This window comes from Mus caroli, chromosome 1, assembly GCF_900094665.2.
Source record: "Mus caroli chromosome 1, CAROLI_EIJ_v1.1, whole genome shotgun sequence".
Lineage (NCBI taxonomy): Eukaryota > Metazoa > Chordata > Mammalia > Rodentia > Muridae > Mus > Mus caroli.
This window is the reverse complement of record NC_034570.1, coordinates 108,003,461-108,031,132: the sequence shown is the minus strand read 5'-3', so window position 1 is coordinate 108,031,132 and position 27,672 is coordinate 108,003,461. Positions and strand designations below refer to the sequence as shown.

At 39.1% G+C, this 27,672-nt stretch overlaps 1 protein-coding gene across 4 annotated transcripts in view; it reads right to left on the bottom strand.

Annotated features, from left to right (window-relative positions):
• Positions 1–27,672, bottom strand: part of Cntnap5 (contactin associated protein like 5) — an 893,594-nt gene that overhangs the window by 620,943 nt on the left and 244,979 nt on the right. For 2 of the 4 annotated variants that reach the window (XM_029481709.1, XM_029481699.1), the window contains exon 1: positions 12,071–12,210. The exons of the other annotated variants lie outside the window; for them this stretch is intronic. Coding sequence is in view for 1 of the 2 variants with exons in the window: in XM_029481699.1 (XP_029337559.1) it covers positions 12,071–12,121 (51 nt within the window). In the remaining variant the exon portion in view is untranslated. Of the gene's footprint in view, positions 1–12,070; positions 12,211–27,672 lie in introns of those variants that run through there. 4 annotated transcript variants of the gene reach the window in all.

Sequence of the window (27,672 nt, the reverse complement as noted above, 5' to 3'; positions counted from 1 at the left end):
GATTATGGGATGGATCCCTGGATATGGCAGTCTCTAGATGGTCCATCCTTTCGTCACAGCTCCAAACTTTGTCTCTGTAACTCCTTCCATGGGTGTTTTCTTCCCAATTCTAAGAAGGGGCACAGCGTCCACACGTTGGTCTTCATTCTTCTTGAGTTTCATGCGTTTAGCAAATTGTATCTTATATCTTGGGTATCCTAAGTTTTGTGATAATATCCACTTATCAGTGAGTACATATTGTGTGAGTTCCTTTGTGATTGTGTTCCCTCACTCACCCCGAGCTCTTGACTCTAGCTGCATATATATCAAAAGATGGCCTAGTCAGCCATCACTGGAAAGAGAGGCCCATTGGACACACAAACTTTATATGCCCCAGTACAGGGGAACGCCAGGGCCAAAAAAAATGGGAATGGGTGGGTAGGGAAGTGGGGGGGAGGGTATGGGGGACTTTTCGGATAGCATTGGAAATGTAATTGAGGAAAATACGTAATAAAAAAAAATCACACACACACACACACACACACACAAACAGAGTGCTAGGTAATGACTGAGCCTTATGACTCTACCAAAGTTATCTCTGTTCTCCTCATGTTCACTACGTCAGGTACATGCACATACTCATGCATGAACATGTACACACATACATACCATGTACACATATATACAACATCACACACACAAATAAATATGCATTCTATGTATTCTCTCCCACTGATGGCAGACAAGGCAATCCAGCTAGGGGAAAGGGATCCAAAGACAGATAACAGAGTCTGAGTCAGAGATATCTTCTGTACCAAATGTTTGGGGTTCACATGAAGACCAAGCTTCACATAAGTTACATAAATATAGAGGGCCTAGGTCCACTACATGCACGGTCATTGGCTAGTAGTTCAGTCTCTGTGATATTACATGGTCCCAGTTAGTTGGCTCTGTAGGTCTTATTGTATTCTTGACCCTCTGGCTCCCTCAATTCTTCCTCCATCTCTTAAGCAAAACTCCCTGAGATCTGTCAAATGTTTGGCTGTGGGTCTCTGCATCTATTTCCAACAATTCTTGCTTATTCCTTATAAGACATGATATGCCAGGGTGGGTTGGTACCTGTGGTGAGCACAGGAAGTCCCTTCTCTATGGAAAAGGGGATAGAGAATGGAAGGAGGGGATGGGAAGGTGAGATTGCAAAGAGAGCAAAGAAGTAGGGTGCAATGGGGATGTAGAGCAAATAAATAGATAAATCAATGAAAAATTGTACCATGAGTATAATCAAATGGCTGGTGTGATTTCGTGTTGTATTGACCCTGCATATGTATGTGTAAATGACTATGTGTAAATGTGTGTATGATGGTGACTATGTGCACAGGTGACTCTGTGCATAGGTGAGTATGTATGCATGTGTGTGTGCACAGGTGACTATGTGTATTAGTAGTAGGATTTGCAACCCGATCTTGTGAGAAAGTATAAGAAATTCATAATAAAGGAGGAATTTTTTGTTTCACTTCTTATTCATTTAAAGTTTGTGCTATATCATTCACCATATCCTTTGACAAAATGACCTGGGAAAGTAGGAGTCTATTAACATTCTAATATCATAATACTATAGGTTAGACACTACTTAAGGTTAAAGAGTCAATACTCACTAATCACTCACTCACTAGCTGACATTGCTCTGCTTGCATTGAGCACCAGATCTTACCTAATTCGACCAGATATTTTTTTCCACTAGAAAATTCAAATGACTATGTTAAAACTACAAAGCTAGCAAGTATGATAGCAGAAAGAATTATCACTTTATGCTAGTACTTCTTTTTCAAGAACAAAGTGATGAGCTAGATTTCTGTGTGAAATTATAGCAGAACTGAACAGTGTTTACTGTCATGTTCCAAACTCATCTTTATAATAACAACATTAATCATAACAATAAAATAGTACATGCTGTTGATTCAATAAATCCCTCTGGATTTTTACATAATATGCATGTAGTATTCATGGCTGTAATAAAATACCTGACAAAAACTGTCTTAAAGGAAGAAGGGTTTATTTTGGCTCACACTTTGAGGGAACACAGTCCATCATGCTTTGGAAAACATGGCAGCAAAACCATGAAACAGATGAGCACAATGTGTCTACACTCTGAAAGCACTGAGTGCTGACACTCAGTAGACATCTTCTTTTATTTTTTTCTTTTCTTTCTTTCTTTTTTTTTCTATTTATTTATTTATTTATTTATTTATTTATTTATTTTGTGCAGTCAGGACCCCAACCCATGTGGTTGTATCAATCACATTTAGAATGGTTCTTTTGTTCCTCAGTTACCCAGGTCTTCAAGTATCCTTGCAGAGCTGCACAGAGGTTTGTCTCTTAAGTGCTTGTACATCTTGTTTTATATCACACAGGTCTCCGCATTCCAAAGTTCCTCTATGGAATGTATCTCTATGTAATTTTACAGTCAAGGGAACAGGCACAGACACATGAAGCAATTAACACATGGTCAAAAAATGTCCAAAAAATGTATTAAAACCTGTTGAATTTACTGACCCCTTTTACCATTGTGTAATTGTAAACCTGTTGTTACATTACTTTGACTCTAATGCTCTAGAGTGAATATTCTCTCTCTGCTTCGTCTTTTCTCTTTGCAAAGAAAATGGGGGAGAGGGCAGAAAACTCTGGTTCCTTTTCTGTAAGCACATTTTGGATGAGTGGCTGGGGAGTTTACATATATAAATATATATGTATGCTCCAGCTAGTTCCCATAAAAAAAGACCATTTCAATCCACTTTCATGGCATAGTTAAACATAGAGTTGAGTGCCAGTAAAATTACCTCTTTCATAAGCCAAACAATCCATCTTATCTAAACTAAAGAAAACAAATGAATACTGGAAGTCTAGGTCAGGCATTGGGAAAACTAAAAATATTTCAGAGGTAAGCTCTGTGGCTACTTAATTTTTGATAATAGCTATTAATAGCAATGTCTCAAATATAGAGAACAATAAAAATGTCTATGAAGAATGTATACACAATTAAAAGTCACATATAGGAATTTCTCAAGTAGAGAACTTTCAAGAAAAATGTATAAAATCAATTGTAAAAAGGTTGAAAATTAAGAAATACTACCTTTTCTGTATGATACATGTATGTGTGACTTGTGGGTGCACAGTTGTGCACAGGTGACTGTGCATATGTATGTGTAAATGACTATGTGTAAATGTGTGTATGATGGTGACTATGTGCACAGGTGATTGTGTGCCTAGGTGAGTATTATGCATGTGTGTGTGCACAGGTGACTATGTGCATATGTGTACAGGTGATTGTGTGCACAGCTGACTCTATTTGCAGGGAACTATATGTGCATATGTGTGGAGGCCAAAAGTTGTTCTCTACCTTATATTGTGAAATAAAGTATCTCACAGAACTTGAAGCTCACCATTTTAGCTAGGCAAGCTTCAGGGTCCTGCTTTCTCCACTTTCCCAGAACTGAGATTGCATGAAACTGCTGTACCTGGCACTTCATTCTTATTTTATATGGGTGTTTGAGAAAAAGTGTAAGGTTCTTAGACTTACAATGGAAAGACTTTGCCAATTAAACCATTTCTCCAGTTTTTATAGCTGTATAATTTTTAATCCAAAACTTATTCAAAAGGCAAAAATCTATTTTCAGGTAGGCCATTGTAAGAATTCCCTGACTTACAGATTCTTTGAATTCATACAGTTAAGTGATGTATTTCATAAGCCCTACTTTCACCATGTACTATAGCTAATCACTATAGTTGACACTGGTGAAGAGATAATCTCAAAGAGTTTCCACCATCAGATTTGTCTGTGGGCATGTCTGTGGGACATTGTCTCAATTAGTAATGAATATAAGAACATACAACCATGGGTGTTGCTATCCTCTGAGCAAATGATCCTGAGATGGATGAGAAAAAAATAATGGCTAAGCAGGAGCTGGAGCAAGCAAGTCCGGAAACACCTTTTCTCCAAGAAATCTGTTTTAGTTCCTGCCTCCAGGTTCCAGACATCACTTTACCAGCTTCTGTCAAATACAGACAGTTCCATGTAAACAAAATAAAACCATTCTTCCTCACAATTAATTTTAGCCAGTGCTTTATTATAGCAACTGAAAGTAAACTAGAACACCATAACATATCTATCTATGACCTTCTCTTTTTTTTTTATCACATCTCCAAGAACCTTGACAAGTATTTTGTATCCTTAATTTGATTTCCAGGAGAACAGATATGTACTTCCTTGTGGTATGTTTTTTTTTTTCTTGTGAAATTCTCTATCTTTCTGTTCTAATTTTAGTTTGAGTGCATCTGTTAGACATACATGTAAATATTACATCCTCCATAATATTTTCCTGGTTCATTCAATCTATTCCCATTTCCATATACTTTCCATGGAAGTGATTTTTCAACTGCTCTGGGATTATAATACTCACTAATTACATGTAGACAGCATCAGGCAGGTCATTGGTCATAGGAACAGACCCTTTGTCAGCTGTGCAGATACATTTTACTTTACAGAGCTGAGAGGTTTAGTGACTGAAAATAATCTCTTCTGTGTTACCTCAATCCGGGAACAAAAGAGTGCAGTTTCAGGGTCAAAGATTCTAAGCACTGACCTAGCTGTAGATGTAGATAATGTGTTAATTATACACATATTCTAATGGTGAGAGAACTGAGAAGGAAAAGCCACTTGCCCTTCTCACAGAACCATTCAATGTGATCATTGAAATAACAATTGCCGGGGGAATATGACATTTCATGTTGGATTATTTTCAATCATCATAGTTTGGTCATAAAACATTAAACAAAACAAATTTCATTGAATTTACAAACACAATCATTTCCAAATCACACAGACAACAAGCATTCTCATGTTGGATTATTTTCAATCATCATAGTTTGGTCATAAAACATTAAACAAAACAAATTTCATTGAATTTACAAACACAATCATTTCCAAATCACACAGACAACAAGCATTCTTACTCCTTCTTTAAAACTTGTAGAAACAAGATGCACTTTTGGGGATTCCAGGTATATGTGAAATTAGACATGTGATATCTAATCTCCTTGTCAATTTGATTTGCCTGGATCTAAAATCCTTTCTGAAATGTCTCTTCTGTAGTTTCTAGATTATGCCAATTGGGACAATCTCACTCTAAATATGAGTGGTACCAAGTAGCAAAGTTCATCTCTTTTTTGCTACTTGTTTACAAATGCAATGTGACCTCATGATCCTGTTTCAATGCATTTCCCATTACAAACAACTATACTCACAAACTTTAAGCCATATCAAATATTTTTCCTCAGTTGTCTTTGTCAAATATTTTCTGACAGTAACAAAAAAAGTAATTAGTACAGCACAAGCATGTTCATCTGGGCAATCTCTCACAAGAGACAAGAGCCAATAGTCTGAGACTTGTCTTCTTTATGTGGTGTCACTATAATGTCAATATAGGGTGATCTAATGCTGGAATTTGTAATTTATTTAAAGGAAGCTTATTTTTAAACCCAGTTCATTTGTAAGCACAAGAAATCTTGTGCTTCTTTACTAGTCTGTGCTTGAAAGCACCTATAGACAGGGGCTGAGTTTGCAGAAAATGTTTCCTTAATGATGTGCAGGTATCAAACCTTAGATGATGGCTCATCAGGTAAATTGCTTGCCATAGATGTATATGAATCATAGTTTGGATCCCAAGAACACACATGAAAACAGGATGGACGTGACTGCCACCTGCAACTCCAATATTTAGGCAGCAAAGACAAGGAATTGTCACACCATAATGGCTAATCAAATCAGCTACAGAGGTGAGCTCTCTATATAAAGAGAGACCCTGCTTCAGTGTATAAGGTAGAGTGATAAAAAGAAGACATCTGATGTCAGCCTTGGATCGCCACACACAAGCCTGCATGTATGAATTCAATGTCAACAACACATACATGCACATGTATACACATTACATTGTACCCCTCTCTCTTTTTCTGTCCCTCTATTTCTCTCTCCAACTTGTAGACATGCAACATCAACTATACACAAATAAATGTTCATATACATATACTAGCCTACAAACACAACACACACATACAAGCATAACACTCCTACATGTATACATGCATCATCAACCATACACTGGTGACTGTGCTTATGCACATGTACACACATATTATGCTATACATACATACACACCACTAACACCACCACCACTGCCAACAACAACAATGCCTGGATTTCTAATGGACTCAACTGTTTTTCCCGTTCTTCCCTCTCTCTGACTTGCTGTTTTTAATCTGTTTAAATATAGGAAACTATGAGACAAAATATTTTCTTGTCATTTGTACTTGTACAGATATTTTATTCTGCTTCTGAGCATGCTGTTAATTTGTATAGTGAGTAGATTAAACAGGTATCCTCCAGTCAGGTTCTAGTTTGCAACTTTCACATCTAGCAGCCAGAGTTCTCCTTTGTTCAGCTTACACTTACTTTCTGGATCAGTGTACAGAGACCTCCCTCTCTAATCACATTCTCCATTCAGAAGAAGGTTAAGAAAACCCTTCTCAGAGATGCTTTTCTTGGCCTCTGTTTCCCGTTAACTGAGCAGGGGAGCAACCCAGAGTTCCTGTCCCTCACTGTGATCTCTTCAGGGATATCAGCAGGACCCTGTGTATCTTATCTTAAGCTCAACCAGCAAATAAATGGACAAGGGCACTCCAATATCCCAATTCTAAGTGATCTCAAAGAAAGAAGTCAGGGTCAGTTTCCAGGGGCCTTCTTGATAGCAGCAGGAGACCCAAATGGTTCTTCACAATGCCTTCTCTACAGATCTTTTATTGTGTACCTTTTGGGATATTCCTTAAAAGGCCAGGTATCCATAGCTTGGATTTTAAAACACTAGGAATTCAGTCAGAAAAAGAGGAGAAAAAAGAAGATCTGGGTTCAAGGTCTTGGTGTGCATTTCATATCTTTCACCATCCCCTGTAGCTTGTGAGCCTTTCTTCTGGCCCCTAGGTTTCCAAGAGAAATTGTTATGTACTCTTTTTCTCCATCATCTCTCTCACATCTTACTATGTTGGGCTTGACAGATGATGAGACTAACTGTGGCTGTCTTTGATGCAACCCTTTCCCCTTCTCCATCCAAGATATTACATGTGATATTTTTCTTCTGATTTCAACATGGTCACCATCTTGGAGCAGACAATGCCTTGGCCAAGTATTCATGGCATGCAATGTAATTGCCAGGCCTATAGTCATGGATCTACTGACACTCTCTCATTAAAGGAAAGGATGAGGGTCAGTAGACCCTCCCTGCCAGTCCAATTCCCTCTGACTTTCTCCACTTGCAAGTGCTTTTGAAAGATGCTAGAGAATATAAGACGTGAAAGGTTAACTAAAAGGTGCATTTCATGATGATACTTCCTGGAGATCATCATCCATGACTACATGGAGCTTACAGTGATTATGTTGTCTGGGGTCCACCTATGAACCTGTAAGTAACTCCTCTCCTGTGAACTATTAGTAAGTCCAAAGCCAAGTTGAACTTTGGTGGAGTCATACTTTGCTGGCACTGACTCCTCATAGGCTTTGAATAGATGTTTGTATTTCCCAGGAAGAAAAATAAGGCAGCATGAGTCTCGAGCTTATTTCAGTGACCAGACTACAGTGTTGTGTGATGAATGTCCCTGAGCCTCTCCTAGAGAATAAGCCATAGTAGTATTATGGGATAAATGAATGAACAACAGGTGAGGTAGTTGGAAATGTGAGTCAGGTACTGGAAGTGTAGCATTGATACTTATATCGGATATGCTCTAATTGGGTCCTGAACTTCTGTGGTATGAAAGCATACTCTTGAGCAAGGAATTAAAGTCTGATTTTTTTCAGGTTTTTAAAATATAATTTACAAGTTCTACATATATAAGCATATGGTATGTAGAAAATCACCATAGTTTCTTCATCCACATGTGCATGGAATTTATTTGTGTGTTTTGTATGTGTATGTGAGTATGTTTGTGTGTATATGCTGTGTAAATGAGTATGTTGAGACTGAAGGTCAACATCAGGTGTTTCCTTGATCACTGATTGCTCTCCAGTTTATTTGGGGGACATGGTCTCTTACTGAAAACAGAGCTCATTGGCTGCTAGACTGCATGCTAGTGAACTCCAGGGAAATGCTCGCTACTGTTTCCTAACCATGGGGTTACATATCCGTGCAATCATGCCCTGTTTTAATGGATCAGCTAGATATCTGTTCTCAAGATCCATGTGAGAATCACCTCCATTGTCCTGTTAATAACATCTCTTTATGTGGCATGTGGTAACAAACTACTTACAGCACTGTGTTGAATGGATGCATGCACTATGTAAAGATCAATTATGTATGTTTGACATACCTATCACCTCATATAGTCCTGGTAAAATAATTTACAAACTTTATGTCTGGACACTTTGGAGTATCTTATATTATTATTAAACTCAATTGCCTTGAAATGTACTAGATCACCAAAACTTACTCTTTTCTGGTACAGTTTTATAGCCATTGATGCATAAAATATCTTCCCACCTCAATTCTCCCCAGCCTCTGCTAAGCACCATTATACTTTACATGTACAGAAGGCCTATATTGCCTTTTATAGGCAGACATGATACACTATTTGTCTTTCTCTGTTTAACTTATTTCTCATAATACAACGTCTTTCAAGTCCATTCCTGTTGTCCTCTAATCCAATTGTGACAATTCACAGGCTCCACGGTTGATGGGAGAATGTGTCCTCCCTGTGCATTGGCATATTATCCTTGCCAAACACATTTTAAAAATCATATCTGTAAAATGAAAATAATACAGATAATTTTGGGGCTGGTACAATAGCTCAGTCAGAAAAGTGCTTCCCACATAAGCATGAGGACCTGAGTTTGATCCTCAGGCCCATTTTTTTTTTTTAATTAAAAGTTGATGGTTAAAAGTTGAATCACACTTCCAAGAAAGTTCAGATAGCCATATTTCTTGGGCTCACTGATGTGAATCCTTCATGAGTTCATGGTAAAGACTCATTAAATAAGGTGAATGGACAGGTACCTGAGTGGACTTGTAATGTACATATTCATAAGCGTGCGCACACATACGTACATAAATACTTACACTGACATGAACCTCACACTGACATGTACACACATACCCCAATGTGCCAACATACATAAACTCACAGAGACACACTGATAGCTAGTTATCTCTCACATTTATATAGTGTCCATATCAGTAGCATTATGAAATGTTAGTCAAAAAGTGTAAAAACTTTCTACTTACTGTGAGTCTCAGATGCTAGAAAATATAATAATAATTAATAGTAATAAAATTTCTCACAACACTTGAGGTTAGTAATGCTAATAATTCTGCCCACCTCTTCCAGGATACTCCCTAAGCCAAGGATGATGGTAAGTATGTGTGATATCAACATCTAGGGATGGCATGGCCATTGGATTTTGCAATTCATGGCAGCTGTGATTATCTGCACAAGATCAATGGAAGATCAGGCTTTCAACATTCTTTCCCAGAGGAAGAGCTCATCCTGCCCCATATCCTTTTAGGATCTATAGGCAGTTAAAAGTTGGAGAGGATTAAAAGATATTTTCTTCAGTGAAATAGCCACTGGCACCTTTTCTATGCTCCTGTAATAACCCCTAATCTATGCTCCTGTAAGTAATCTTGATGAAAATCATTAGAAAAATCTCTCAAAATAAAGAACATGAAAAGTCTTAGTGTGACCATTTGGGACATGAAAGGAAATCAGCAGAAGTGGGAAGAAAACAAAAAAATAACAGGGGTATAAGTATTGTTTAAACATATCATATAGATTTATGAAAATAAAAATAACAATTCCAATCACTGACACATAACTATATGGATGTGTAATCACACAAATACACATTTAAGTAAAGTATGTGTGGGTGTCCCTACTGCAGATGTGTACGTGGAGGCAAGAGGATATCCTTCTCTATTATTCTATATCTTATTTCATTAAGACAGAATCCCTCATTAAACTTGGGACTAGTATGCCACTAAGCAAGAACCAGACATCTTCTTGTCTCTACCCATTACAGCTCTGTTTGTGGCCATATCAAGATTTTATAAGTGCTGTGATTTGAACACATGGTTGTGTCACATACACTTTTATCTCCTGAGCCTATGCATGTAGCTTTATGTTCTTCGAAATAAGAGTCATTTTCTTGACTGTTTCAAAGCCAAATCAGTATGGATGACTACAAAGCCCCATCATGTCCCTGTCTTTGCCAGTATATAATGGTCTAAAGATAGAGAACTTTGGTCTGTGTGGTAGTCACATTCCAAGTCCTGCATGAGTGCTCAGGAGCTTAAGCTGCTAAATGTGTTTCACACTGTTGGAACCCTGCTCTGATGAGCTGATTAGCCTGATCTTCACAGAGATGGCAACTTCTCATCCATGCTGCATACCTTTCCCTCCACTTGGACTAGCCCATAACCCTCAAGAGAGAGCTCTCACTTTGAGTGTGAGTCATCTATTCAAGCTGCATATTTTAAAGTGTGAAAAAACAGGGTTATATTATTTTTCCCACTTCACATAGGCTTTCTACTTTTGCTTCTCAAAAATAGGTTGCTTGCTGGGAACATTTTCCTGAAAATTCTCCCAAGCTGTGAACATAATCTTATATACAGAACATTTTATATTTATCCACAGCTGCATATTAGAAAAATATATATTCCTCCCTGGATACTCATGCTGTATAAACAATGCAAATCTTTGCCCTAGAAAAAAGCTATAACTTTTATTTATTTATTATTATATCATAATTCTTTTCCCTAATTTAATTCAAATTGATAAATGAGAACAGAAATAGAGGCTGAGCCCCTAAAGAGTAACATAACTGACCATCTTTTGCCATGTGGACATTTACACCTCAAAATTAAATGGCATATGGGCAGAAGGGTTATATCCCACAGAAACCTGGCAGCTTTAATAATTCTGCCAGCACTCATGGGGTTGTTGGTCACAGGAGACTCTTTACTGGGTTTCCTGTCTACAAGGACATTTGCCTTTAGAGTGAGTATTAATGACCATGGCTCCAAAGGTGAGAATTTCAATGTTTTGGCCATTAAAATGTCCATACAATAAATTCTAGTCAGTCCTAAAGCTTTGTGGAGTACCCACTTTGTTGAAGACTCAGTTTTGCCCCTATCCAAAAATATTTCTGGGATAATATGTTGGCTCATCTAAGCTATCAGCTAAGAGATATGCCTCTGAGTGATCCATGAAGGTACTTCCTGGAAGGATCATCTTATGAGGCAAGCAAGACTTTTTCCAAAGTATGCAGCAACATTAAGGAAACCAAAATGTAAGAGGCCCAGGAAAGAGCTACAACTTCTACCTCTGTGGTTTCATTGCTTACAGCCAAGCACATCTACCTTAGGCTACTGAGCCTACTGCCCTGCTCCACTAACATAAGAGTCTATCTTCTGCAGCTTTCCAGTAGGAACCACTGGCTTCCATCCAGCCTTGCAGACTAAACAAATACTTGGTTTTCAACTTTTCCATTCTGCAGATGGCCATTGTTAAACTACACAGCTGGTATGAGGTATAGCAATCCAATGAATTTTCTGTGTCTTAGGTAATCACTCTTCTGGTGCTGATGCTCTGGAGAACCTTAACTAATACAGATGGCAAGTAGGCCTTAGTCAACCCCCACTCTTCCCCATGCTGCATGCATTTTCCATGCAGAAGCAGATGATGCTTTCAAATTATGAATCTTAAAATAGAGTTTAATCATAAAACACTGAAGAGAGAGAGAAAGGGAGCGAGATCAGATAATGCACAGTTCTTAACGATAATGAGGACAATAAATAATTTTAAAGCTTTCACAGCATGTTAAAAAAAAAACCTTGAATCTATACGCTCTGTTTGATAAATCCATACAATGCGTAAGCCAGCAAAAGTTCATGCAGTTTTTAGTCTATGAAGGGGAGGTGTTTTCTTATAAAACAGAACAAGATGCAATCTCTTCGGCACATGTGGGAGATCAAAATAAAGAAAAAGCCAAGCTCACCAAATGCATCCTAATTGACTGGTGAGTCTGAGTTTTATGGATTGATTTCATCTGGCCATGAAGACCCAGACATTAATATGCAATAGGGTAAAAGAGGATATAAACTTCACAGTGCAGGAGTTGAAGGAAGAAGAACAGAACATCAGTCAAAGATGACAGGGCCAACATCTGTCAAGAGAAAGTTTCAGTAAGAATTCTCCTCTTCTGCTAAGGTGTCGAAAGGACAACAACTTGTCTTACAGGAGGTATATGCCTAGAAAGCTCTTGACAAATGCACTAAAGAAAATGAGATTTTATGCATCACGGTGCCATATATAAATCATTATAAGGGTTGCATAACTCTTTTTTTCTTCAATAGAAGGTGAAATTTAACTTCTCCCAGAGTCCCAGGCTTTCAACACCAGACGTCAGGTGACTTCTGAGATATCCAGCCTTGGGGACTAAGCACTTAGCTGGTTCTTAGTCTTTCCACTGTGGAACAGTTTTTCTTGGACTACCCAACTGCTAAAATTGAAACCAATCCAATAAGCCTTCTTGTAACACCTGTTCCTTTGGTGGCTATGCCCTCCCCCTCCAAGATTGGATACATGGGAATATAATAATCTCAGTTTAAGGTTTTGTGCCCCAGCAATAGTCAGTGATTTACCATTTCTTTGTAGCTTTTTTGTCCAGTAGCCTTTAATGTCCATATCTCTGAAGCATGGAGTATTTCTCTTCACATTCTGTGGCTGTCTCTGTGCCTGATATATCACAAAGAATAGAGGAAGTTGAGAACCCCATTCTTACTCCAGCCAATCAACAGGTCAGTTAATCCATGACTGTCTACAGACACAGAGACATAATCTGTGCTGTAGAAGTGGTACAGAGACACTAAGATCAACAAAGATAGGAAGTGGAGAGTCATAAGGTAGGTCATCCTAAACCCAAATTTAAAAACAAAACAAAACAAAACAAAACAAAACAAAACAAAACAAAACACCAATTAAAGTTGTAGGCTTCCCAGCTCTACCAATGCTATATTGATTTGCCAGTTAACTTTGTTTGACTATACTTTGCTATTCTGCCTTTTTAGTCTTTTGTTCATTAGCTTATGGCAACAAGGAATCCATCTGGTAGCTGTTGTCAATTCTCTCAGTCCTGTTCCTTTAGGAAACCCTGACTCTTACAGGAGAGATTAACTAGCTTGTTCCTAGTAACAGCTAGGAGTGGTTGGAGCCTGATTGAGGCCCAGAGTGGGAACTCATATGTGTGGTGGGAGTGACAAGAAAGCTGGATACATAGGCACATACCTGAAGTTTGGTTGTTTGTCTCATTGTGGCACTGACCTGAAACCTCATAGAAAGAAAAAATAAATGTTTTCTGTAATTCTCATGCTACAAATGTAAATGTGAATACCCTTTATTTCCGTGTAGTCCAGCTAGGGCTATTGGAGCAGAAGACAAGTCCCAGGCTCCTGACCACCTCTGTATCAGTTAGATAAGCCACAGTGGCCACACCCACCTTGTGCAGATGCCAGTATTCTGTAATGCTTCCTTTACAATGAGCTAGTGATGTAGGCTACTTCACAAAACCTTGCCTTTCTCTCTTCCCGAATTTGCAGTCATCTTTCTCAGACCTGTAACCCCCTGTAGGTACATTCATTTTCTTACAATGCTTTCTAGATGTATAGAGTGTTGAGAGTTTTGTTCAGTGACACTTTCTTAGTTTCAGAGAATGTTGCCAATTGATTCAGGATGGAGGGATGATATTCAAGTGGCAATTTAACCCAGTGATCATAACACGTGATGATGACCCCATTAATGAAGTGAACAAGAGAGTCAGCACCTCTATCATCACAATGTGCAGAAAGGCTCTGCCATTCACTCAGACTTTAATAGAAGCAGAAGATGAAAAGCATTGATGAGCTAGAAAGTGACATGATATTTTTGTCCTGGCAGGAATGAGAATATTCTAGAATCACTGTGCCCTTTCCTTTGGTTTTAAGACTACTGATGTGATGGAGCCCAAATAAGTGGAATTCTCCCTGAAACTATTTCAGGAGAAAAGGCTGAAGCCTTAGTGACAGTCACATAGGAGCTTATCTCTCAGGAAAAGATTCCACACAGTTGCACAACTTGGGCAGGGGAGACTGAATCCTCAGACAAAAATGGATCATTGACAGGTGGGACCACATTTTGACCAGGAGTAGCTATATATACCATGTGTCCTTATTTTAAACCTTAACCCTATCTCAATACCTGAAGATAGATTGGGGGGGTGGTGGATAAGAGTATCCATGTCCCAGAGAGGTACTATTGAATACATCTTGCCGTCTTTCAGTAAACAGTAGAGGAATGCTGAATCTTGTTCCTGACAAGGTGCTAAGAATAGGTAGCAGATGAGTTCTTCATCCAATCCAGGTCTCCACAGGGCACTTACTACATCCCCTGCAATGTGCAGGGAACATTCTGAGAACACATCAAAAAGAAATAAAGAACCAGACAACAGGGAGAGTGCTGCAACATGTTATCCTTTGGAAAAGACACAAAAATGGTAATCATGAACTCATTAGGTGTGGATGTCTGCACCGCTTCTGTAAAAGTATGATTCAACCAAAACTCAGGTATGGATGGAGAAGGAAAACCTGGGGCCCCTCTCTTCACTGTAGTACTATGTGCCACTTACAGATCCAGAGAGTAGAAAATGTTTGCGTTTATTTTTGTACAAACCAATGACACCACCAGGCTCCAATGAACCTATCCAACCTAATAATCACATAAAGCATCCTGGTCAAATTAAATGAGTCACAAAATACATCGAAAGTTATGATTTAGAGGAAGAGTGGTAATGGGGGATTCATAGGAACAGCAATCCATATATACACATGTAAATATCTATGTATGCCATTTTCAATGACCTGAAAAGTATCTATCTCATTTGAGAATAGAGCTAGATAGTGTAATTAAAAAGATACTGAGAAATAAATTGGCAATAACTATTATTTTGCTTTCTACTATTCTCTCATGGATGTATGTGCTGCTTAGTCTTATGTCAACTTGGTACAAGCTATAATCATTTGAAAGGAGGGAACCACAATTAAAGAATTGTCTCCATAAGATCTGTCTGCAGGCAAGCATGTAAGAAAATTTTCTCTTTTTTTTTCTTTTTTATTAGATATTTCCTTCATTTACATTTTAAATGCTATCCCCAAAGCCCCCTATACCCTCCCCCCACCCTGCTCCCAAACCCACCCACTCCCACTTCCTGGCCCTGGCATTCCCCTGTACTGGGGCATATGATTTTCGAAAGACCAAGGGCCTCTCCTCCCATTGATGGCATGGGCCTCTGCTACATATGCAACTAGAGACACAGCTCTGCGGGGTACTGATTAGTTCATATTGTTGTTCCTCCTATAGGGTTGCAGACCCCTTTAGCCCCTTGGTTACTTTCTGTAGCTCCTTCATTAGGGGCCCTGTGTTCCATCCAGTAGATGACTGTGAGCATCCACTTCTGTATTTGCAAGGCACTGGCATTGCCTCACGAGTGAGAGCTATATCAGAGTCCTGTCAGCAAAATCTTTCTGGCATATCCAAGAGTGTATGGGTTTAGTGGTTGTATATCGGATAGATTCCCGGGTAGGACATTTTTAAAATTAGTGATTGATGAGAAAAGCTCAGTCCATTTTTGAGGTATCTCTAGGCAGGTGGTCCTGGACTCTATAAGAAAGCAGGCTGAACAGGCCATGTAAGCAGCAGTCCTCTATGGCATATGCATCCACTCCTGACTCCTGGTTTCTGCCCTTATTGAGTTTGGTTTTTTTGGTCATGGCAGTTCAGCACAGCCAAAGAAACTCTCTAAGAAAGGAATTGGTTTCAGGAGTGGAATATTATTACCTGACAATGTGTTTTGGTGAAGATTATAGAAGGACTTTGGAATTTGAGTGGGATTAACTATTGAGTTTTCAAAGCTTAGAAAGATATTTTATAGGATCCTGGAAGATATGTGTTAAGAAAAACGTAGTAGAGGCTAGCTTGTGAAGTTTTTGAGAGAATTTTGAGAGTTTGTTAAAGTATCTATAGGGGTTGTTTTCTATTTTGAGTTATGAATCTGTGGTTTGGATGAGCTGGGTCTGAAGTATCAGCTATGATTAACAAGAGACCAGCACTACTGAAATGAAACCTTTGCATTACTGTGAAAATTGATGCTCATTAGCTTGATCTGAAAAATTAACAGTGACTAAGAAAAGACTAGCATCATAGGGGTGAAGTCTTGGAAGTGCTTCCTAAGGATCATCACACAAAAATCTGTGTTTCAGAAGCAGATGAGGTTGCACTTTGTGCTGGGATCTAAACTCTCTAGAATAAGAGTCACCAAGAAGGTGCTGATTTGGAAGACATGAAGTGGTAATGGAAAGTAGCTGAGACTTGTCACTGTGAAAGAACAGAAGAGGACATTTGTGAAGGTGCAGTCTCCATAGCAATTAAAGCCCCAAGGTTGAAGAGATCATATAGAGAAGTTGATGCTTGGCACAGTGTGTTTGTGTGTGTGTGTGTGTCTGTGTGTGTGTCTGTGTGTGTGTCTGTGTACCTTTGAACGTATAGACTTCTGATCAGTCCCAGATTTTGCTTTCATTCTTCATGTATGTATGTATGTATGTATGTATGTATGTACATACATATGTATGTATGTATTTGTAATATATCTACACTGTAAATGTAATGCTCGGTTAATTGTTGTGATGCATGGGTAAGTTATTTAGATTATTGTTATGAAGATTTTGCTTTTTACATTATATTGCATTGTATAGTGAATATACTTACTCAAAAATAAAATCATTTTGAACAGTTATGTACAAAACAAACAATAACACGCTTAAGAAATTAATCACAGGATATGAATGCCTCAAAAACATCCACACATTTGGTGACTATATATATATATATATAGAGAGAGAGAGAGAGAGAGAGAGAGTCACACATGAAATCTGAAGGGCAATTGTAGCCTGTGCAAAATTGGAAGTGGTGTCTCAGAAATGGTGGAATTTTTTTTATACTAACTAGTTTATGCCACACCTTGTTAAGCAGCATCAGCCTCTCACTGTAGTGCTTTATGGTCCATTCTTATTTCCTTATTTTATTTTTTATTCTTTTGGTTATTTTATTTATTTACATTTCAAATGTTATTCCCTTTCCCAGTTAAACCCCATATTGCCTCCACCATCCTCCCAACTTCTATAAGGGTGCACCCCCACCTAGCCACCTACCCTCTTCCACCTCAGGGCCCTAACATTTTCTTATACTGTTTCATTGAGCCTCCATAAGACCAAGGGGGCTCCCTTGCCACTGATGCCAGATAAGGTATCCTCTGCTACATGTGCTGGAGCCATGGGTTCCTCCATGTGTACTCTTTGTTTGATGGTTTAGTCCCTGAGAGCTTTGTGTGTGTCTGGGGGTGGGGTGGGGTGTCTGTTTGGTTGATACTGTTGATCTTCCTGTAGGGTTGTTAACTCCTTCAACTCTTTAAATTCTTCTCCTAACTCCTCCATTGGGGTCCTCTCGCTTAGTCTGATGGTTGGCTGCCTCTGGCACAGCCTCTCAGGGGACAGCTATACCAGGCTCCTGTCAGCAAGAACTTCTTGGAATTAACAATATTGTCTGGATTTGGTGTTTGATTATTGAGGTCATCTATGGATGATCTTTCCTTCAGTCTCTGCTCCACTCTTTGTCCATGCATTTCCTTTTGACAGGAGGAATTCTGGATTAATATTTTTGAGATGGGTGGGTAGCCCCATCCCTTAACTGGGGGCCATGCCTATCCACTGGATATGGTCTGTACAGGTTCTCTCTATACTTTGTTGGTTATTTCAGCTAATGTCATCCCCTTTGGGTCTTGTGAAGCTCTTGGGTCCCTGGCATCTGTGACTTTCTACTGGCTAAGCCCAGTGCCCTACCCCACACTGCTACACACCTGTTTTCCATTTCCTGACCCTCTGTACTTCTCCCACATCTGACCCTGCTCGCTTTTTCCCCTCCCCCTCCTTTCTCCCTCCCAGATCCCTCTCTCCCTCTACCTCCCATGATTGTTCTCTTCCCTCTTCTGACTGGGACTGAAGTATCCACAGTTTGGTTTTACTTCTTCTTGGAGTTCATATTGTCTGTGGGATTTATCACGGGTTCTCCAAGCTTTTGGGCTATTATCCACTTACCAGTGAGTGCATACCATGTGTGTTCTTTTGCAATTGGGCTACCTCACTCAGGATGCAATTTTCTAGTTCCATCCTGTGAATTTCAAGAAATCACTGTTTGTAATAGCTGAGTAGTACTGCATTGTGTAAATGTACCACATTTTTTGCATCCATTCCTCTGTTGAGGGACATCTGGGTTGTTTTCAGATTCGAGCTATTATAAATAAGACTGTGTCCTTGTTATATATTGGAGCAACTTTTGTGTATATGCCCAGGAGTGGTATAGCTAGGTCCTAAGTAGTACTATGTCCAATTTTCTCTGAAACCACCAGACTGATTTCCAATATGGTTGTACCAGACTGATTTCCAATATGGTTGTACCAGCCTGCAATCCACCAGCAATGGGGGAGTGCTCCTCTTTCTCTACATCCTCTCCATTGTCTGCTGTCACCTCAGTTTTTGATCTTAGCTATATTGACTGGTTGAGGTGAAATCTCAGGGTTGTTTTGATTAGCATCTTGTTTCTGAGTCTCACTGACATTACTCTCACTTACTAGCCAGGAATCCCCAGCAATGGATTTTACAATAACAACACTTCCCTAGATCTGGGATAAAATGGCAGCACTACTATGTGTGTCTTCTGTGTATGATGGCTCTGATGACTAACCTCAGGTCTTCAAGCTTTCAAGGCAAGCAATTTCCTGACAATACCATCTCACCAAATTCTCTACTGCAATTTTCTTTTAACCTTCATTTCTGCATCATCTTAAAATGCACATGTATGTGAAATGTACTACATTATCCTGAAACCTGATCCCATGCAGGAGGTTCCCTGTGTACTTTGCATCTAATTGAGTTTAAGATTTACTACATAGCTTTTTCTCTACTGCATATGAGATGTGATTTTCTTCTAGAGTTACAATCTCCCAGTCTTACCCAAATATTCTCTCTCTCTCTCTCTCTCTCTCTCTCTCTCTCTCTCTCGTGTGTGTGTGTGCGCGCATGTGGGGGTGAATATGTATATATGTATATGTGTGTGCAAATACAGAGGTCAGAGATTAACCTTGGATGCTACTTTTTGAGGATTCAGGACCTTATTTTGGAAACATACTTATTTTTTACTGGGAAGCAAGTTTCACTATTAGGCTTAGATGGATGGTGAGTAAACCACAAGAATTCTGGTGCCCCCATATCTCCATACTGAGGTTTTAAATATGTATATCGTATCTGAATTTTTATGTGGATTCTAGTCCTCACACTTGTAGCATAAGTATGTTACCCATGGGGCTATCTTGCTTACTCACAGATTATTTTCTGCTTTAATATATATTAAGCTGTCATGGTTGTGAGTGTTACCACACTGGCACTGTGCTGATGAGTCATTGTTGTCAACTTTAGACAACACAGAAGATAGTCTCACTAAGTAATTGTTGTATGTTGGCTTATGTGCATGCTTGTTTGGGCATTTGTTTAATCTGATAAATTGCAATGTGACCCAAACTGAATGTTGGTATCTCCATTTTATTGGCCAGGCTGAGAAGAATTGACTGAGAAGGAGAAAGGCAGCTAAGCATTAGCAAAAAAACATTTCTTTTCTCACTGCTCCAGGCTGTAAATGTGGCTAGGTGCCTCAAGTTCCTGTAATTACAAGCCAGATAAATAATTTCTCCCTAAAAGTGATCCTTGTCAGGGCATTCATCTTAGCAGGAAGAAAGCAACAAAAGCAACTAATTTCAAAATTACTGGTGTCAAATTATCACTAATGAAGCATTTTGGTTTTGTAGGACAGTGTGAGAGTCTTGGAAGGTACTCCTCATTATGCAGTCTTCTTTGCTATAGTGTTGGATTTCATGTAGCGGATTTCTTCCATATTTGCATTGTGATAGTAGATTTATACATGCTCATGTCATCCTGGCGTTTTGCATAACAATCAGAGAGTAACCTTCACTGTTACACAGGATATAGCTCTTCCAGTATTATTGTATGTTTTAGAAATACTTCATATTCTTTCAGTGTTGAGAGGAGAAAGAAGTTGACCTATGTCTAAGGCAGTCAATGGCTGATGGTTGTGCCCTCTTGTTTGTATCCAGTGCCTTTGCCCAAGTACAGCTTTGTCATTTATGGGTGTGAACAGCTAAAATCATGATATCACCAAAAATAATATACTAACCTAAAATGTCACTTTTTTACCTGCTTGTCTTTGTGGTCATTTTTAAGAGCATATTCTTTTAGAATATATGATTTTGTTAAACCTTGCAAATTGTTTGCTGGGTATAAATATGGGTTTGTCTCTTCTCTCCCCTGCATCTAGAGGCTGCCTTTACTACTCTAGCTCATTCATCACCCATATCCCACATCTGTAGACATCCAGCAGAGCTGTCATATTATCCTAATTACTGTCGGTATTTCCTTCATGCCAGACTACTTACTTAGGTCACTCACCATATTTTGCTGTTCGTATGAATATTATTGTATGTGAGGACAGGCTTAATGAGCTATGGGGAAAAGATAATCCCTAGCAAATGCATCAATTGACCAGCTTTCAAGTCAAATTTATAATGATGTCAAAGTTATTTTAGAAAACATTTCAGATATATCGCTGAGGAATGAGGCAGCCAAGACAAATATTTAGTTCATGTTTATTAGGCATTTATTTTGTGAGAAACAAAGTTGAGAGATGGATCCAAGATCAGGCTGGTCTCTCTTTACAAAAATGACTTTGTTCAGTTTCATGGACAAGACCTGGTCACCCAGTAACACTGGGAGAGATTGCAGAAAAATATCAGAAGTAATATTTCAGCCTTAAAAGGTGAACCAAAGGAAATTAGCACACTTATAAGAAAACAATTCTACTTTAAGTAACTTAATCAGAACAAGTGTGGCTGACTGCATTTGACCTGAGGTCTGTAAGTGATGGCGATGAGTGTTAAGGGTTACATTGGAGCTGAAGGTGAATTCTAGTGATGGAGTTCTTTGGAGCAAGGAGAAGCATGATTCTCAGCAATTTTGCAGAAGCCTCACATCTCATGATCTGGAGGATGTGATATGTCCTTGTGTTGGGCAAGTTAGTGTTTAAGCAAATGTATATATATAGAAAGATGTGTGTCTGTAGGTCAGAGATCAGCTGCTGTTCTTGAGTGCAATTGTACTTAACATTACTTTACCATGTAGGCTGGACTTGCAGGTGAGTAGAGAGGTCCAAGTTCTATGAGGTTTACAGCAGAAAGCAATAGGCTCAAAAGTACATTAGATTATGGGGCTTGCCAAAGCAAACTCCCCATAAGAAGATGATTTATAAAACCAAGATTATTTCATAATTTTGGAGATCAGAACAAATTAAAGTGGGGCAGGGTTTTATGTTCTCTGAAAGTCCCAGGGGAGTATTTTTTTTTCTTGTTTCCTCCCAGCTTTGGCTGCCTCCTACCAGTGGTAAAATGTTCCTTGGCTTATAAATGCAGATCTGTCCCTATTTGTTTTATCTATGACTCACTTCATGAACATTTTCCCTATCTTCTAGGTAAGTGTCAGTACAGTAACATGTGTGGAGGTCAGAGGTCAACTTTGGTCATGATTTCTAAGTGTTGTTTACCTTTATATTGTTGATACAGAGCCTTTTCTCTCATCAGGAATTCACTGTGTAGGCTAAGCTGGATGGCCAATGAGCCGTAGGGACCCACCAGTTTCTGCATCCCTACCACTGGGATTACAAGTGCACAGCAACATGTACTTGTGTTCTGAGGATGGAACTCAGGTCTTCAAGCACTTATCTAGACAAAATTTCCCAGCCCAACCTCTTCTCTTGATAAAGCACCAATCACCTGATTTATAGGCTCTTCTAATTCAAGTGAGAATTCACAGGAAGAGTAGATATATCAGCAAAAAATATGTTTTCAAACAGATCATATTTTGAGACTCTAAGTACACATGAGTTCATGGGGGAAGATTTTATCACAATAACTCTATTTATATACAAGGCTATTAATAAGCCAAAAACCATAATTTAACCTTATGATATCCATTTCTACTTTCACTGAGTGGAACAATGTAGTTCTGACATATTTTTACCTTTTTCCCTGTGTGTGTGTGTGTGTGTGTGTGTGTGCGTGTGCGTGTGCGTGTGTGTGTGTGTGTGTTTGTATGTGTGTGTGTTTGGACATGTATGAGTGTGATGGAATATATGTGTGAATGCATATGTGTGCATATGTGTACTTGTATGTCTATGATGTATATGTGTGGTATGTTCGTGTTTGTTCATGTGTGCATCTGTAGTGTGTTTGTATGTGTACATGTGCATGTATGCAAGCATGGATACATGTTTATGTGCATGCAATGGTATGAGTGTGAAAGTCCGAGCACATCCTTTAGTGCTGATCTTTACTTTCTATGCTGTTTCTAACGGGGTCTCCCTGTTGTCAGCACCCGCATAGGCCAGGATAAATGGCCCACTAACTTCTCAGAATATCTGTATATCTGCCCACAACAGCAGGAGGCCAAGATTATAGATGTTTACTTAGGTTCTAGGATTGAAAAAGAGGTGCTCAAACTTCTGTGTCAAGTACCTTACCTATACAGATGGCTGTCCCCAGCCTATTGCCCTCATACTCTTACAGCTAAGAAAATTCTTATCTTATTTGATAGATTGTCTATATATATATATATATATATATATATATATATATATATATATATATATGTGTGTGTGTGTGTGTGTGTGTGTGTGTGTGTGTATACTGTTATGTGTAAGGACCCTGTTTTCTTACATTTATAAACCACCTGTAGCCATGTTTGAAAAATTAGGGATTCTATCATTATAGCATTATATCCAACTGTGATATCAAATAAATTCCTAAAGACCAGAAACTTACATGGGCAGTACATAGCAAAGTTTCAACTATGAGTATGATTTTAATTTAGCTAAAAGTATATATTTTGAATACTGAGCTATAATCTCTTGAATTATCATAAAGATGAGGACCAACCAATTTCAACTAATAATATAAAAGTTCTCTAATCATGTGGATTCAAAAGAACTGCTTTCGTTATTTTACTTTCTATGTTCACTGTACTTGGAAAACATGCATCAGAGCATTTATCACATAACCTATGATTAAGACGTTGTACGTCAATGTGCGTGTGTGCATGCATGTGTGCACCCATGCACCTCTGAGTTTGTGTTTGTATGTGTGTGTACACATTTGGAAGTCAATGGTAATGAAGAGAACCTTCCTCAGAAGCTGTCTACATTAGTTTTGGGGACAGGATGTCACTCTCTACCCGGAGCTCACTGTTTTGCCTAGATTAGCTGGTTAGTAAACACTAGGGATCCTCCTGTTTCTACCTCCCCAGTGCTTGCATTAGGGGCACAGGCCTCAGGTCTAGTTTTTTAATTTAGCTGCTGGGAATTTAAATTCTGTTCCTCATTCTGTGTGAAAAATTCTTTGCTGACTGAGCTATCTGGCCATCCCTTTAGGCCATTTTCTTATGACAATGACAAGTGGCTCTCTGTTCATTGTTAAGTCAGAAGAATTAGTACCTGGACTGCACTTTATTTACAAAAATCATCAATCAGTAATGCAATTCAGACAAATTACTGAGTTCTTTAAAGCAAGTCCTTGTTTTCCCCAAACTAATAACATTTCTGATGGCTTCTAGGCACTTAATAGGAGTTACGTGTAAATCCTGTGATTTAGCATAATATTTAGCCGCTGCTTATTGAAAAATCACTTATCATTCATTTTTTTCATAGCCAGCATTCATTGCATAACTTCTGTGTGCTTGAATTGGATGCCTTTGTTTGTCTAAGATGCCGCCTGAAAAGCTCAAATAGATTAAATGAATTTAAAAATGTATATGCCAATAAGGGACATGGTCAACAACAGAATATAGATTCCGTATTTCAAATCCCAAGGAATTGTTCTTTCTACCTGTCTGAGGAGATTGTTTGTGGTTTCAGATAATAGTGGCGATTTTATGTTTGGGGAGATCATACTTCTGAGATTTCTTTTGAGCCAGTATTCTTGCAATCTCCCAGGTCCAGAGTCTGTTATTTCCTTGAGTCCTCCTTCTTTTGGGGGACTCTGATATCTTAGCTATCTACCTGCCTGGTATTTCATTTCTATAAGGAAACATTGCCTTTCATTATAGAAATCTCAACTAGATAGTGTCTCCATTTTCTTAGAAGAGCTTAGAGAATTTCTATTAGGAGACTGGAGGTATAGCTCAATGAGAATGGTGCATGCCTAGCATGCACTAAATTCTGAGCTAATTCCAGCACTGTACAAGTGTGCTATTATGGAACATGTCTAAAATACCAACATTCTGGAAGGAATAATCAGAATTTCAATGTCATCCTAGACCATATTTAGTAAGTTAGCGACCAATGTGGGATATAGAAACCAATTTAATTTTATTTTATTTAAAATTTATCTAAGCAGTGAAACAAATTGCAAAACAAGCTCATGCCATTGGAAAACTGTTAGAAGTGAGCATTTTGACTTTTTGAATAGCTACTCAACCCACTCAAAAATGTTATTAATGAATCAAGGAGAGATGCTCACATGTAATTCTTCAGGTTCTATGCCTCCAAGGGAGATGCTAAACATAAAAGCCTAGCTTCAGCCAAGTAGCAGCTGTTATTTGAAAAGTACACTGGAATGCTTTTCTAGGAAGACTTAAACAAAATGCCAGCAGCTTACAATCTGCTGTTAAATTCCTGACACACCAGGTGGTTTGTTTTGCTTCCAGAACCACTTGCATCTGCTAGCAGATTACTTAGTAACTTGTATCCATCCTGCACAATAGGAGGTGATTTCTCCATTCTGAAGCAATCTGAGCAGGGTAGTATTCAATAATCCAGTGGCCATGGGGACTCCATACCTTCTCATACCACTAAGTAGTTCCATAGAACTATTGAATCTACAAATGCTGCTGTCCTCTGAAAACATACCCAGGGTTGTGAACAGCATTAATGGGTCTGGGCTTGTATGCAGGTACTTGTGCCTGTGATTGTATGCTTGTTTATGTATGCCTGTGAGGGAGAGGAACAACTTTCGGGGGCAATGTCTCGGACATGATTTACCTTGTTTATTGAAGCACACCGCTTACTGGCCTGGGGTTCACAAAGGAGGCCATTGCTGAGTTCCAGGGATCCACAGGTCTTTCTCCCCATTGTTATGATTACCAGTACGTACCACCACACATGGCCTTTTTAATGTTTCTGAGGATAGAGCAGAGATTTTATGGTTCCAAACCAGCATTTCCCTGACTTCACTCTCACTCCAGTTAAGCAGTGTGACTTTCAAGGCACTCTTAGCATTTTACCTTTAGGGATTCAAACAAGGTTACTATATAAATACTTGAATATTGTTGATTCCTCCTTGTAAGGGATGCTGGGAGTCTATGTAGAACAGCCTAGTGACTCTGATGTAGATTTTGTAAATGTTTGGAAGATGCAGGCTCTATCACCCAGAGTTATGAATTTCTGCTCAGAATGACAAGATTTCCAAGGTTCAGGGTTCAGACTTAGATTTGCCTGGATCCAGAGCTCGCGTCCTAAATCTGAGCACAAAAGGGAGCTCAGCTAAATTAAAATGATGCAAATGAGAGTGTAATCCTGCTCCAGTCTCAGGGAGCAATCCTCCTCCCCATCTTATCTAAATCCCTGGGGCAGACAGAGGTTACAGACACACTTCATCTACTGGAGGATAAACAAAGACAGCTCAAGTGGGAGACAATGAATTCAGAGTCAGTCCACCTTCCTTATCAGTACCCATTCTGCCAAACATCCTGATAAGTAATGCCTAGTTATTTCTAAATGATACTCATTTATTTTCTGTTTCCCTTGTCTTGTGTAAATTAGGAAGTCATACAAGTCATTGAACAAGAAAACTATGAACAAATCCTTCATATGTCCCTTACCCTGGGGTCAGACAAGAAAGGGTTATGGCACTCTCCAAAAACTATTGATTATTTCATTTTATTCTGAAGCAAGGCAACAGGAAATCTGGATTTGTGAGGAGCCCTGCTTGGGTTATACATGTACTTGTGTAGTGTGTGTGTGTGTGTGTGTGTGTGTGCGTGTGCGTGCATGTGTGTGTGTGTGAAGGGGCAAGGTGTGGAAAGTATATTCTTTTCTTTAAATCTCAGCCTTGCTAGTTGTTGGGAGCTATTAAGGCAACGCTATTGTCCTGATCTCTGAATTGGGCCCCCCCCCCCCCCCCGAAGAAAAGAGGGTCAAAAGCGGGCCACCGGACTCACTGCTCTGAGAACAACCACAGATCATTCCAGCCCTAAGTCAGCGTCTAATGTCCTGACCTCAAGATGTACCCTGATACCACCAAGTTCCTGCTTCCCCGTGTAGTCGCCAAAAGAAAAATGTCTGCTGCCCCATCCCTCCTGCTGAGGTGCATTTCCTCTGCCCCATTCCTCCTGCTGAAAGGCACCTCCCCTTTTGCTTGTGCATTTAAATCTCAGGCCTGGCTAATACATTTGGGACTTGATGCAATCCAGAACAGTTTCTGTGTCGTTATTCGCACAAGGCACCCATCTCTCTCTACCCCCCATTTGGTTGTTAGGAGAAGGTCCCCTCGAGACCCTCGAATAACTGGACCTGCTGGACAGGTCAGCTAGTCATCCTGGACCTGGGCTTGTGACTGACAGCAGGAACTTACTGCCTTATCTTTCTTTTTCTCCCTTCCTTTTTGAGACATACGATTTGGACACACGGTCTCATACATCCTAGATAAGTTTTGTACAAATACAACTGAATACTACAAATACAAATACTACTCTTTATTTGCTTATCTTTACATGGGCACTGTATGCCTCTCCTGTGCTCTAAGATGAGTTTATAGGTGTATTCAGAAAAAAAAATGTCACCCAGGAAAGATATCTACTATGTATTGCTATTGTACTTGCTTCTAAGGGGCTTGGAAAGAAATGAGGAGGGGGCAACAACCAATCAAAAACAAATAAGCAAAATCTACTTTTACTCTAGGGTTCAGTTTGTACGTTCTTTCCTTAAAGGCATAAGGATGTGAGTTCAGTCCCCCAGAGTCTATTTTTAAAACTCAGGATATTAGTGGTACATACTTATCAAGGCGTATTTCTAGGGCTTAGTTTCAAGTTGGCCTAACTTGAGTACCAAGCCAATGCGAGACCCTGTCTCAAAGTATTTAAGATAGAAAATACCTGAGAAACTATAGTGAGGTTGTCTTCTGCTTTGCCTACTTCCATGCACCAGCACACAGGTGTGAATCCATAGTTACAGGCACTTAAACTAAAATGATTGCAACCCAACCAAATAGTGTCTGTGATTCATTGCAGACAAGCCAGAATACATACTTATTAGCTTACGTTTATCTGGAAAAGAATTAATTCTTTAGATTTGGGAAGTTCAGCTTCCAAATGCTGACACCATTGCATACACTAGCAAGATTTT